The sequence below is a fragment of the Quercus lobata genome, chromosome 11 (genome assembly GCF_001633185.2).
Source record: "Quercus lobata isolate SW786 chromosome 11, ValleyOak3.0 Primary Assembly, whole genome shotgun sequence".
NCBI classification, from domain to species: Eukaryota; Viridiplantae; Streptophyta; class Magnoliopsida; order Fagales; family Fagaceae; genus Quercus; species Quercus lobata.
The window spans coordinates 47,884,316-47,898,061 of record NC_044914.1 but is presented as its reverse complement, the minus strand read 5'-3'; the positions used below and the strand labels follow the sequence as shown (position 1 = coordinate 47,898,061).

The 13,746-nt window shown below is 34.1% G+C and overlaps 2 protein-coding genes across 2 annotated transcripts; both read right to left on the bottom strand.

The window, feature by feature from the left end:
• Positions 1-775: 775 nt before the first annotated feature.
• LOC115967774 (probable amidase At4g34880) lies at positions 776-4,676 on the bottom strand. The gene is made up of 5 exons (XM_031086918.1): positions 4,071-4,676; positions 2,610-2,824; positions 2,111-2,353; positions 1,694-1,892; positions 776-1,298 (listed from the first exon to the last, which is right to left on the bottom strand). Exons 1-5 carry the CDS (start codon positions 4,659-4,661, stop codon positions 942-944), a joined length of 1,605 nt encoding a protein of 534 aa, XP_030942778.1. The 5' UTR covers positions 4,662-4,676; the 3' UTR covers positions 776-941.
• A 3,169-nt stretch (positions 4,677-7,845) lies between these two features.
• On the bottom strand, positions 7,846-13,746 carry LOC115967354 (probable amidase At4g34880). Its single transcript, XM_031086434.1, has 5 exons — positions 13,186-13,746; positions 11,038-11,252; positions 8,773-9,012; positions 8,451-8,646; positions 7,846-8,202 (listed from the first exon to the last, which is right to left on the bottom strand). Exons 1-5 carry the CDS (start codon positions 13,744-13,746, stop codon positions 7,846-7,848), a joined length of 1,569 nt encoding a protein of 522 aa, XP_030942294.1.

Here is a 13,746-nt window from a genome sequence, read left to right as displayed (position 1 = left end):
AATTTAATTTCACAATCTAGAACTATTAAGGATTTCACATTGATATAATATACAATAAAGTTGTCATGAGACTTACCTAGATCTATTGATGCAATTCTCTTGATATCTAGTGAATAATAATAATTTTCTGCAGGATTGGTTTCTCTTTGTTCACCATTTTTGGTTATATATGCTCAATTCAATCATATTTAATCTATGATGGGGGAAAAATGAATACTTTAGTGGGCAAAGAGAAGACTAGTTTTCTAGTTTACTTTATCCTCCACTCCATCAAAGTTGGAGTTGCGTTAGAAAACCACTTTTCTAATTTACCAATAAGATAAAACGCTAATAGATATGTCTTTATATCATATTCAACCTCTAACTTATTACATGTGCCTTATCACATGGGACACCAAATCAATTTAGTCTTACATATTAAACATAAATATAACTTTTTCCTTTAGATTTAAGAATTATTTGAATTAGACAAGTGCAAAGTGTGTCATCCTTTTGTTTTTGTTTTTGTTTTTGTTTTGTTTTTTTTTTTTTTTTTTTGAACTAGACAAGTATCTATCATGCGTGGGTCAAAGCAATAAAATTATCCAAAGTTAGGCGCTAAAAAGTCCATTGAAAATGATGAAAAATTATTATGTATATAACATTTTTACAACAAATTCTAACTGACAAGTAGAATTAACTTTTGTTCTTTTGTTTTGACGTATGATAGTGAAAGCCTCGATAACAATTTGTTGTTGGCCTCAGTCAAAACACCTAAAAATTCACATTTTTCCAATAACAATATCAACAACCAACATGTAATTCACCAAGTTAAGATGGCTAATACATTTTTCCAATAAAAACACACTTATTTTTGGCATGGTATATTTATTGTAATATGGCCTTATTTACAACCCAATTATCAAAATATAGCATTCAAGGAAGTTGTTCACTTCGTACCATTATTCAAGAAAAGTGGGAGGCCGTCGTTCCCTTGTGGCTTGTTCAAATGCATAAGAAATCTCAATCAGCTTCGGTTCTGAACCCTTTAAGCCCCCAAAACTAATCCCAAACGGCATTCCATTGCTTTCATACCCGGCTGGAACAGTTATTGCTGGGTAACCACCAATTGCTAGTACTGTGGAAGCATTTGAGCCTATTGTCAACATTGCATCCAAGTTATTGTCCTTCATCAGTTTTTCAAACCCATATTTTGACAAGTTTGCCATCATCTCTATTGCCTCTATCTCTTGCTCTCCAATCCCACTTGTATTCTCCGATGCAATGAACTCATCCTGACTATATTCTTTCAGTTTTTCCTGCAATGACCGAAGCTAAATAAATTGTCTGCATATATCAAACACAAAAAGAGCTGTGAAATTGAATTGAGGTGCATAATTTATTCATTCTCTTGGAGTTAAAAATCAGCATAATATTTTGTTCAAAATTCAAAAGTATATAATGCAAAACCACATATAGAGGTGTTTCCAGAACCTCACAACAACCACTAAATCTTAGTCCCAAAATTTTGGGGTTGATTATGAATTTTCAATAGACTAATTGAATCCTCAAAATATAGGGTGTTTGGGAATCATTAAAAAAAGCTAACCAATATTGTTATCTTTGGAAGTTGTTTCACCAATTTGGTACAACACTAGCTTATTAGCGTGCTAATCATGCTGTATGTCCATCTTTCAAAGAATCATATACTTACTATAACTGGGTTATTCAAGTTGAATGCAATTATGTCTGCCAATGACTTCACTCTAGAGTTGCTAAGCTCTTTCAGGTAGTCATTTAATGAAATCTTGAACTCGGCCAGCAATGCAATTAATTCGCCACTTTGAGTGCGATCCAAAATCACATCGATGTTTGCTATTTCCAGGTTGTCTACTATAGTTGCACCTCTTTGCCTTGACATAACCAAAATAAAACTGAAGGTTAAATTTCACACTCTAAGAACTTGATTAAACAACATCATCTTGCTTTTTCATAGCTATATATGCTAGTGAAGGCAATGATAGCCTAGGTTGGAGAGTTGGACAACTATGTTGAAGGGGTTAACTTGTGTGTGCTAGAACTGTGCATATGTATTACTTTCCAAGTTACAACTGCCCTTGCATAAATTTACCTTAACACATTCAGATGATGCTTAAAGGCTGGAATTGCAGAGGTTCCATTATATGAGTCCAAAAACGGTTCCCTTACAACACCCAATCTCTTCCCCTTGAGGCCATTTTCATTCAGAAATTGTCTATAACCACCTGGAGGTATGAACACAGATGCTGCCTTTGTTGCTTCATTATCTCGTGGATCAAAACCCACAATGGCATCAAGCACATACACTGCATCCGTTACAGTTCTGCATATGGGCCTGTAATTGCACATAATCAAAATTCATTACTTAAACCTCTGCCTAAAAGGCAACAATCCTGTGTCACATACATAAGTTCACTTCTCCTTGATAAATTGTTATTTATTCTAAAATCTTAGGCTACTAGGACATGATCAAGTTAATCGCTTAACCACTATTCTATCACAATATCTAGTGCTAGTTTTTTACCTTTTTTTTATTTATTTTATATATATATATATATATATATAAAGCAATGTGCAACAGATTAACTTACCCAATTGTGTCCTGACGGGGAGAGATTGGAATGACACCGGAACGGCTGGTGAGACCAACAGTGGGTTTAATCCCTACAACCGAGTTTTGATCAGCTGGACAGATGATGGAGCCATCGGTTTCAGTCCCCAGTGACACTGATACCATGTTTGCTGCCACTGAGATTGCGGACCCACTGCTTGATCCACATGTTCCCCCGGATTTCAGATAAGGATTCTGCATGTTCCCCCAAAATATTTCATGATTGAAGACCTCTTTTGTGTGTGTGTGTGTCTATATATATATATATATATTGGATGAATATGAGATTTTATTCACTAAAGAGCAGAAGTAGAGCACAAGCAGCCAAGCTGCAGAAAACAAAAACTCAATGCAACATCCCAAACCAGCAGCAAAACTGCAACTAATAGACGTTCCCCTAGGTACGCTCAAACACAATAAAAGGATATTCCAAATAATGTTTTTCAAAACATGAATTCAATATAAAAAATGTGTGTAACAATTCTTATCATTACAAATAATTTACATGATCTATTATCTAAAAAGTATGGATACTCCAAAATCTCTGTCGTGTTCATGTTGGACACGGACACAGCGCCTTAGGGACACTGCTACAGGCTTGTCCTTGGAGTTAATTAGTTAATTGTTATGTGTATTGTGTCTTAGCTTTTCAAAAGTTATTGTGTTATGTCCATGTCAGTACATGTCCGCACTTATCATTAGAATGCCCTGTTTTGAATGGAATTCCTAATGTTTTTACACATAGACAACTTATATTTCACGACATATTGCGCAATATTGCTCAAACAATTTCAACTTCATTCCGAATCCGGTCTGTATTCATGCCATCTTCAAAAATATTAAAATTAGTATCAATTTTACTACAAAATGTTTACAAACTTAATAACAAATTTAATAAATGTCTAAGTTACAGACTCAATTTTATTACCACGATCTCTTTCTAGTCCTTGCAAAAATGGAAGCATTGTGCACTAAGTAGGACATTTTATTACATTTATGTGATGAATAACACTTCAATTTGTAACAAGTGTGTAGCAAAATTTGCAATATCTTAAGATCACTCTTATTTATTGATTTATTTATCTTCTTACACTCTAGAGTCTAGACTGAGTTTGACTGGTTGGACCTATAGATTTATATATCTTTTTGAAACTCAAGACATGTTTTGACCTAGCTCGATGTGGAGTTGGAGTTGTTATCTTTTAATTAATTAACTGTAAAGTCTGTAATGTTACGATCACAACTACTAGCTAAAGACATAATTAAGAATTATGATCAATTCAACAATTATAAATTTGCTGTATAAAAAAAAAAAAAAATTGTCCATTAACAGTATAGTTTAATTAAATAACTGTAAAAAGTAAAAACTGAAAACTAATAAACTTTATAAAGTAAAAAATCTATATAGTAATATCTAACATCACTCAAATATAAGACTAACCACTGCTTGTCCACCTCTAGCACACCAACCATCTGGAATCGCCAACGACCGAAGCCCATACCATTCATTAAGACTAGCCTTCCCCAATATCACAGCCCCGGCTCTTCTCAACCGTTGAACCACGCCGGCATCTCTAGCCACCGTTGATCCCAGCAGCGCGTAGGACCCACACGTGGTGTTCAGCTTATCCTTAGTCCCTATACTGTCTTTCAACAGTATGGGAATCCCATGCAACTCTCCCAACGATCGACAGTTCTGATCTTTCGCCGCCGCCTCCTCCCTCTCGCGGTCAGCCTCCTCCGCTTGATTCCGAGCGTCTGGATTCACTTCCAGTACGCTGCGAAGCTGGGGATTCAATGCTGCAATCTGGTCCAAGTACAAGTCAACTAGTTGCCTTGAACTGAGTTGGTTTCCGTTGAAGGCACGGTGGATGTCATCGATGGTGGCCTCGGTGATTGTGAATTGTGAGCCGTTGATTGTGTTGACGAAGATAGAGAAGAATAAAAGTAACACCAAGGTCCGCATTTTCGACAAGTGTAGTCTTGTGCAACGACATGTGCATACTGCGTACATCCTCAAAAACCTGTGCATACTGCGTACTTACTACGTTAGACTTACACATAACCCTTTCTTTTTGGTCCTATTTTAATTTAGACAAGTTGTGTTTGTTTGTTTTTTTTTTTTTAATGAGTTGGACAAGTACTCATCATGTATTGGTCAAAGTAATAAAATTATGCAAAAATATTACGTTGAGTACTGAAAAAGTTCGGTCAAAGTAAATTATGCAAAATTATAAAGTTAGGTACTGAATTTTTCGGGGTTTTTTGGGTGCCTATGATAGTGCTAACAAATTATTGGATCATGATAACGAAAGTTCTGATACCAATTTATTGTGATTCGAGATTACCCAAAGCTCATTCATATAAATAATAAAATATAAAATAAAATACTATTAGAATTATATATATATATATATATATATGTGTGTGTGTGTGTGTGTGTGTGTGTGATTTTAGACAATTAGGATGCGTTCATGAAAGGAAAAATAAATATTGAAGCATGTTCGAGTCTGGGACTCTGGATATACTTCTGCCAGAAGATTATTATTATTATTATTATTATTTTTTTTGGTTGAAATTTGATAAGAAAAATTTGTATTTTTAAATAATGTTGCATGTTTAAATTGATTCGTCGTTAAAATTATATGCTTAGATAGTGCTTAACAAACACATAATTACCAAGCATATGAATAAATGAATTATTTCAAAAAGCTAAATAATCTTAGACCCAGATTCTTCAAATTTTTGTACTATTTGTAGAATGAACAGTGACATTTAGCTTTTATCTACCCACTTTTTCAAATCCACTTTCCAACAGATCCTCTATCTCATTTAAATATTATTTCTTCATTTATTGTTTATTCTTTTTTTAATCATCATTTCTTCTTTTTTTAACAACTATATTTTTCAATGAGAAGTGTTATGTTCACAATATTTTACGCAATACTTTCACAACAAAATTTATGTGGAAAGTTGTTACTAGTTCTAATTTGAACCTACCATTGAAATTATTTTTTTACTCACTAATATTAATTAATAACAATCTGTTACTTAAAATTTATTGTGAAAATATTGTGGTAGTATTTTTCTATTAGGATTTTTTATTTTTTATATTATTTTTATTTCTTTCATTTCATTTTCATCCATACACGTTTCATTTCTTTTTTTCTTTTTTCTTTTTCTTGTTTTTCTCCTCCACACAAGTGTCTAGTCCTATCTCTATCTTCCCTTCTTTTATTTTCTTTTTCACCTCAAGAACATTCCAGTTCCAGCAACCTCACATTTTGTTCACATCAGAGAGAGAGAGAGAGAGAGAGAGAGAGAGAGAGAGAGAGAGAGAGAGAGAGAGAGAGAGAGAGAGAGAGAGAGAGAGAGAGAGAGTGCTGCTCGTCCGCCGCCCTACCGCTGGTGGAGATCGAGGTCACCGAAAGGACAAAGCCAGTGGAGATCGGCATTCACCATGTAACACTACCACGTCTGCTGCCCCACCATCGCTTGTCCTCCTCCCCACCACTAGGCTGGGTCAAATTGGCCTTTTTTTTTTTTTTTTTTCATATTTGATTGTTCTGATTCAATTTTATTTTAAGAATTGGATTTTTTTTTTTTTTTGTGTTTTGTGTTTGGATTATGTGAGAAACAGGGTCAGATCAGCTTGTTCTTTTTTTTTTTTTTTTTAAATTTTTATATTTGCTTGTTCTGATTCAACTTTATTTTAAGAATTGGATTTTGTTTTGTATTGTGTTTAGATTATGTGAGAAACGGGGAGAATGAGAGAAAAAAAAAAAAGAAATTCGGAGGTGAGAGAAAGAATTGATATAATAGTAGCTGGTATAATTTTTTAAGAAGAAAAATTGATTTGGAGTTGCTACAGTGTTCTCTAGATTTTGAGAAGTACTATAGCAACTTCAAAAAAAATTTAGTTACATTTTGTGTATACCGAACTAGTTGGAGCGTGAACAGTAGCATAGATTCTCCAAAAAACCCTGATACAACATCTGTTGGAGATGCTCTTAATGGTCCAAATTGAAAATTTTTTAAGTGTTCCGATACTGTGCTTTTAAACAATTGACGGAAGAAGAAGAAAGTGCTACTACATGTATTTATTCATACATACGTTGCACATACATAGACAAGTATCATGCCTAGGTCAAAGGAATAAAATTATCCAAAAAGTCTAAGAGGCACTGAAAAGTTCACTAAAAACTACACATGCTCCCTTTTGTGGTTATAATATTGTGGAACCAATCGCCCCATGTGATTTTTTTTTAATAAAAAAAAAATCCATATATGGTTGAGAGTAGGGAAATTTGAATCCTAAATTTCTTTCTTGGAAAAATTAGGAGGTATCAATTAGTTATGCTACAAATCTCTTAATTGGACCTGAGTTGAACGGTAAAAAGAGAATAAACTTTTCAAATATTTGTTTTTTTTTTTTTTTTCCTTGTAACAATGCTAAAAATGCAATGAGAGAGAGAGAGAGAGAGAGAGAGAGAGAGAGAGAGAGAGAGAGAGAGAGAGAGAGAGAGAGAGAGAGAAGTTGGTTGTGGCAAGTTACAATAGGTCGATTGGGTTCGATGGGGGTGGGGGGTGGGGTGGGCTATGCGTAAAACAATTTACATATAAAAGGGTCTTATTTTATGGTTAATTAAAATTACTTTCAATTTGACCAGAATTTTAGGTTGGGCGTGGGCAAAACACCTAAAATTTGGGGGAAAATTTTCCTAAATTATTTTACATGAAAACAAATGAACCCATAAATTTTAAAAAAAAATATATATATATATATATATTTATATTTATTGAGAAGAAGCAATTTATATTTTAACGAGTAAGAAGAATATATTTTAAATAAAAATATACATTATAGAAAGTTTCATAAATATTATTGGAGTGACATTTAAATTAAAAAATGTCTACTTCATACTTTTGTCTTAGGGCTAAAACTATATCAAGCCACCTTGTTAATTTGATGGAAAGCATTTAAGAGCTAATGTTATTATGTCCATAATTTTGTAGGTCACAGTCCTTTTCATTTTAATTTTGAGCATGTTTTGATACTATACTCGATGTATCATCTGCCATAAGAACATATATTAATGCTTTATTCTTTTTATTGATAGATAGAAATCACCAGATCATACAAGTTTAATCGAAGTAAATGATTAAGAGGTATTAATACACGTTCTTCAATTTAAAATAGAGGTTGTTCTAAAACATCAAGGTTTAAATGAAGGTGGCTTTCTAATCTTAGTAGCCTGCTCAAAGCCATATGCAATCTCAATCAACGTTGGCTCTGAGCCCTTTAGTCCTCCGAAGGTTATGCCAAAGGGCACACCGTTATTATCATATCCTGCAGGGACATTAATACCAGGGAATCCCCCAATTGCAAGAACTGAAGCAGCATCTGGACCAGGTGTTACCAGTGCATCTAACCTATTCTTACGCATCAGTTTCTCAAATCCATCTCTCGAAAGTTTTTTCAAGTTAAGCAATGCTGCTTTCTCATTATTACCAATTCCATTCGTGGCTTGGGATGCTAGAAAGATGGCTTGGCCATATTCCTTAATCTTTTCCTGCATGTCCATTCAAGTCAAATGTTCAGCATAAAAAATACAAGCTTTGCCCAGGTCGCTTGAGTATCCAACCATGGATCAAAGAAATTAAGGAACCTTGGTGATATTTCACCCATTAGAAAATAAGTAATTGAAATATTTATTTATTATATTGTTAAAGTAACACCAATCATTCATATTTATTATCACGCAAGTTTGTAAGTTTTGTATGGTAAAATTTGTTGTAATTTTAGAATTTTCCTACTTACCACATCTGAGAACTTGTTGTTGGCTATTACATCTGCCAAGGACCGCACTGGAGAAATCACCAGATCTTTTAGATATGCATTTAAGGATAGTTTGAACTCAGCCAGCAAAGCTATTACTTCCCCACTTAATGTGACATTCAAGATAACATCGATGTTGGCTATTTCCAAGTGGTCTATCAAAATTGCACCTTCTTGCCTTTTTAACATAAAAATTATGACATATTAAAGCAACGCCATTATGTTAAGCCAATTTATTACTTGAAAATTTTTTATTTTTGTTTTTGATTTTTTATATTTAGATTAGTACTTGGAACTCTTTTACCTTAGAGTCTGGAAATGATGCTCAAAAGCTTTAGCATGGAGAGATCCAGTGCCAGAAGTAAAGAAGGGATTCCTAACTATTCCCAACCTCTTCCCTTTAAGCCTATAAGCATTTAGAAACTGTTTATAGCCACCACGTGGAAGGTATCTTGATGCATTCTTTGTTGCTTTATCATTGTAGTCGAAACCTGCAATGGCATGAAGAACATGAACAGCATCTGATACTGTCCTCGTGATTGGCCTGTTCAATTAGTCACAGTGGCACTCCATTTAGACCATTTGTACATACATAACCATGGTGAATGAAAATTGTAACACAAAGTCTTAGGGAAACAAAAAAGTAAACCTTTTAGAGATAGATATGATTATGCTATGACATATCATGCTGTACGTGCAAAAGCTTTTATGTTATGTTTGGGCCAAATTTTTAATGGCTCAAAAAAATTGGGCCCTGCAAGAAAAACAATACCACATCCCTTGGATACAAATGCAATTTTTCAAAATTAGATGAGATGGACTTTACAGAGCGGCTGCCCGAGCTTGGAGCCATGGAAAGAACAGAATGCCCTATATGGCCCAATTTAACCTTCATCACCTAACATGTTGATATGAGTAGCAAACTCGACATGTAACATGTGACGAATCCAGGTCAAAAAGACTAGCCAATGAAAGTTGGACAAGTGCCGCAGGGATGAGAAGGACCAAACACGTTACCAGTTCAAATTGATTTTACTTTATTAATCTAAGTTACTTGATTGATAGATTCTCAATAAGAAAAAGGGCGGGGGGTTACTTGATTGATATTTATAATAGAAAATTTTAGATAGAGCACTGTGCTCAGTTGGATGCTTAGAATTGTAATGGTAAATGTAACCCTCAATATTTTCTATTTACCTTTTACATTGGTTACATATTTTATAGTTGGTAGAGAGCACTGACATGTGGACACTACATGCTATAGTTGCATACCATAGTTATACAAAATACTATCACGTGAATGTGAATACGTTGCAATGCTTCATAACACAAAGAACACATTAGAGTTCACATAAATTTGTGCAAATATTTTTTACTATTTTAGTATTGTGGGGCCCAATAATTTAAAGACCAAGCCCAATTGCTCCTGGAAAATCCGAAGGCCCAATCCGAGGAGAGCTGTGACCCAAGCTCTACAGTACAGAGCACAACAATTTTTGGAAGGCAGCCGAGGACAGTTTGGTCCTCGGCAGATCCTGAATCCCACCGAAATGAAGGGATAAAACTGGTATAGGGACGAATTTGTAAGGAGATCCAAAATATCTTGGGGAAGTTATCCTTACTACCCTTCCGGATAAGACCTAACACATGACAGAGCCGTACTCTGCAGCCTTATCAACCATACCCAACAATTCTGGGATTAGACTGATGGGACAAATATCAGTCTTGTAAAGATTGACCCTACACGTGGACGAAGGACAATGAACACGGATGAGTATAAAAGAAGAAAGTAAATAAATCTGAAGAGGATCCCATCCCACCTAAAAAAAAGATCACATGGGGGAGAACATCTCAACAACACCGGACTTCACTGAAGAAAGTCCGTCGTTGGATAACCGGGGTAAGGCCTCAATGGTCCTCGGATCAACTCCGAGGAGTCCCATCCCATAGGGTGCGACGTCTTAGGGCTTAAATGTTCAGGCCCAACTCCTTTTTCTACCTGAATTCCTCTAAAGCCAAGATCGGACATCGCCCCATGACCAGCGGCTAGCTTTTCAAGCCCACTCTCTACAAATCATATTGTGAGGGATCTTTCGTACGCGAGCCCAACATCCTTATTGGGCCGCCAGAGAATTGTGTCCTTACAAGTATAAAAATCTATTTTTTTTCTATCTTACATAATCACTTTAATTTTAAAAAACACTCACATTTATTTATCTTTTCTATTATCTATTTTATTAAAATATCAATTTTTCATTATTTTTTTAATTGTTTATCTATCTTTAGTATTATTCAATTCACAGATCAGAACCACTATCCACTCTCTTCTCTCATTTTCGAAAAACACAAAGAATAAATAAAATATACATATACACAATTATAGTAACTATGTAAATTTACATGACTATTATAGTTAAAATGGAAAATGGACCATAGATGCATAACTTTACACGAACTGATGTAAGTGATTTTTAAGGTTAATTGGCCAAAATTTTTTATTTAAGCCATTTTTCATGGAATGATGCAAGCGCTCTTATAATTTCACAATGGAAAGTGTAAAATCACATACCCAATAGTGTCCTGCCTAGGAGAGACTGGGATGACCCCTGCTCGGCTGGTGAGCCCAACTGTTGGCTTGATGCCTACTACTGAGTTAAAACTGGCAGGACATAGGATTGAGCCATCAGTCTCGGTCCCAAGTGCCACTGCTACCAGATTTGCCGCAACTGATATTGCTGGCCCACTACTTGACCCACAAGGAGTTACTGATAAAACGTAAGGGTTCTGAATGCAATAGCAAAACATTAGGTCTTGGTCACATTTAGTAAATAGTTTTTTTTTTTTTTTTTTTTAATAAAAGTATATATATATATATTTATATATATAGTTTGTTAGTGTTTCCTGTTAGCTCACTTTGCCAAATTTTTTTCTGGCCAAATTCCTGCTAATATTTAAGTTTACTTGAGTTTCAGAATCTTAAACCAGAGTATACTCTGGTTTCCCCCCTTTTTTTAAGGTTGTTTTTTATAGATGTCTGTTGAAAATTAGATGCTAAAATTGAGAATTTGAGAACGATTACATTTTTGGTTTGGGATTTCCATTGTCTGGTAGAGTTGTAAATGAAATGATATATATGTTTTATAAATAATTCAGGTTTGGCTCAGGAAATATTTACTTTATATTCATTTATTTCGCAAACAATCCAATTCCATTTAAACTTGCTTGCAAAATGAGCTTAGTTCAAATATAATCATATGTTAGGAAACAAGCTTGTAAGTATGATCATTTCGATTAAAGCATATCTAATATTATAATTATATCAACTTGAGATTGAATTGTGTAAGTTTGTAAACAAATTTGTAAGATATCTAACTACTATTTTTAATTTAGGGATAATATTCATGAACAGTAAATAAATACCAACAAAAAAAAAGTCATATTTATGAAACAGAGAGTTAGAGAGTTAAAGACTAAGAGGGTCTTACAGAATTTGACGTCTTCATGTGAACATTTCAGAAGAACACAACAGAGTGCAAATTCTAGAGATATATATATATATATATATATATAGTATAGTATAGTATAGCCAATGTTATTAGACTATGATATAATATGAAATAGTTAAATAGATACGTACGTTTGGTTTTTTTTTTTTTTTTTTTTTTTTTTTTTTTTTTTTTTTTTTATTTTAAGTGGTGCAGAAGGTTGAGCAGTGTTTAAGATACAAATGTTGTTAACAAAGTAAGGAACCTCACGTGTATCTCGATTCTCCAGACAACAACAGATATAACGAATGGCGCGTGAAGACATAACTCGAGCACTGTTAGTTAAGTGCTGAAATTCAGTAGCTCTTCACTTTGTATAAGCAAGTGGAATCATTCCCAAATTCACTAAAATTCATTTATGGGAAAAAGTTAATAGATGCTCTAATGGAATTGATTTAGGAATATTTTTTAGAAAATTTCCATGGAAAAAAAAACAACTAAGATTTTTTATAAAATTTTTATATTTTCCATCAAAGTGATATTTAGACTTTTTAAAAATTATCCATTAACAAATATCCTAAAGATATCGATTAAAATATCCTTATTTTATTGTGGTCAATATCAATAAAAAAAACAAAAAGGTGTTTAATTCTAAAGAATATTAAAAATAAAAATAAGGAGAGACAAAAATTAATAGACCGGTCCTTAAAAGTTGGAAAGAAAAAAAAACATTTTCCAAGTTCCAAGTGTTCTTATTGCATTGTTAGGGTGCATTCAAGGCTTAGTAATTGGGTCCTTATGACTCTAATATTTAAGGGTGAGAGAGTGTTTGAGGAGATGAGAGTGAGACTATGTAATTACCAAGGCTCAAATTAGGAGAATTATCTATCTCTCTCTAAAAAAGTACTAGAGGTAAATCAAACCCTTTCTAATAAAAGTATTAGCGAAAATGGCCTAACAGCATGTTTAGGCAAAATATTTAGTAATCTATCACTATTTGTAAAATATTTAGTAATTTACCACTGTTTTGTAACTTGAGTTCATGAAACTATAATTTTACATGTAACTCGAGTTCCCAAAAATTGAGTTCCTTAAAAAAGTGCGACGTTTTTTTAATAAAAAAGTCCGCATAGAATGCGAATTTATAATATAAATCTTGAGTTCTTTGAACTTATATATATATATATATATATATATATATATTATTTCGCAAGCACATAAAATTAACTTACTTTGCCCTGGCCACCTCTTGCACTAAAACCACTTGGTGCTGCAAGTGACATAAAATTAGCCCACTCGCTCAAGCTAGCCTTCCCCAGTATGATAGCCCCAGCATTTCTCAACTTGGTTACCACACCAGCATCCCTAGGCACAACTGAGCCAAGCAGTGCAAACGAGCCAGCCGTGGTATTCAGCTTATCCTTTGTTCCAATAGTATCCTTGACCAATATTGGAATACCATGCAACCCAGATAGTGTCCTGGGTGCCTTAGCGTTGCGCTCGTGGTCTGCCTTATCAGCTTCATATAGCGCATCTGGGTTCACCTCTATGACTCCATGAAGGACCGGGTTGAGTTTCCGGATTTCTCCAATGTAAAACTCAACGAGTTGTCTCGAGGTGAGTTGGTTTTGCTTGAAAGCAAGTTGGAGGTCATCAATGGTTGCTTCTCTGATTGAGAAACCATAGCCCATGATAATGTGAGACCCGGATGGTAATATGGCTAGGAGAATTAAAAGTAGGGATGAGATTGAGAAGTGAGAATTGATAAGACGTGAGTTGCCATTGGTAGCCAT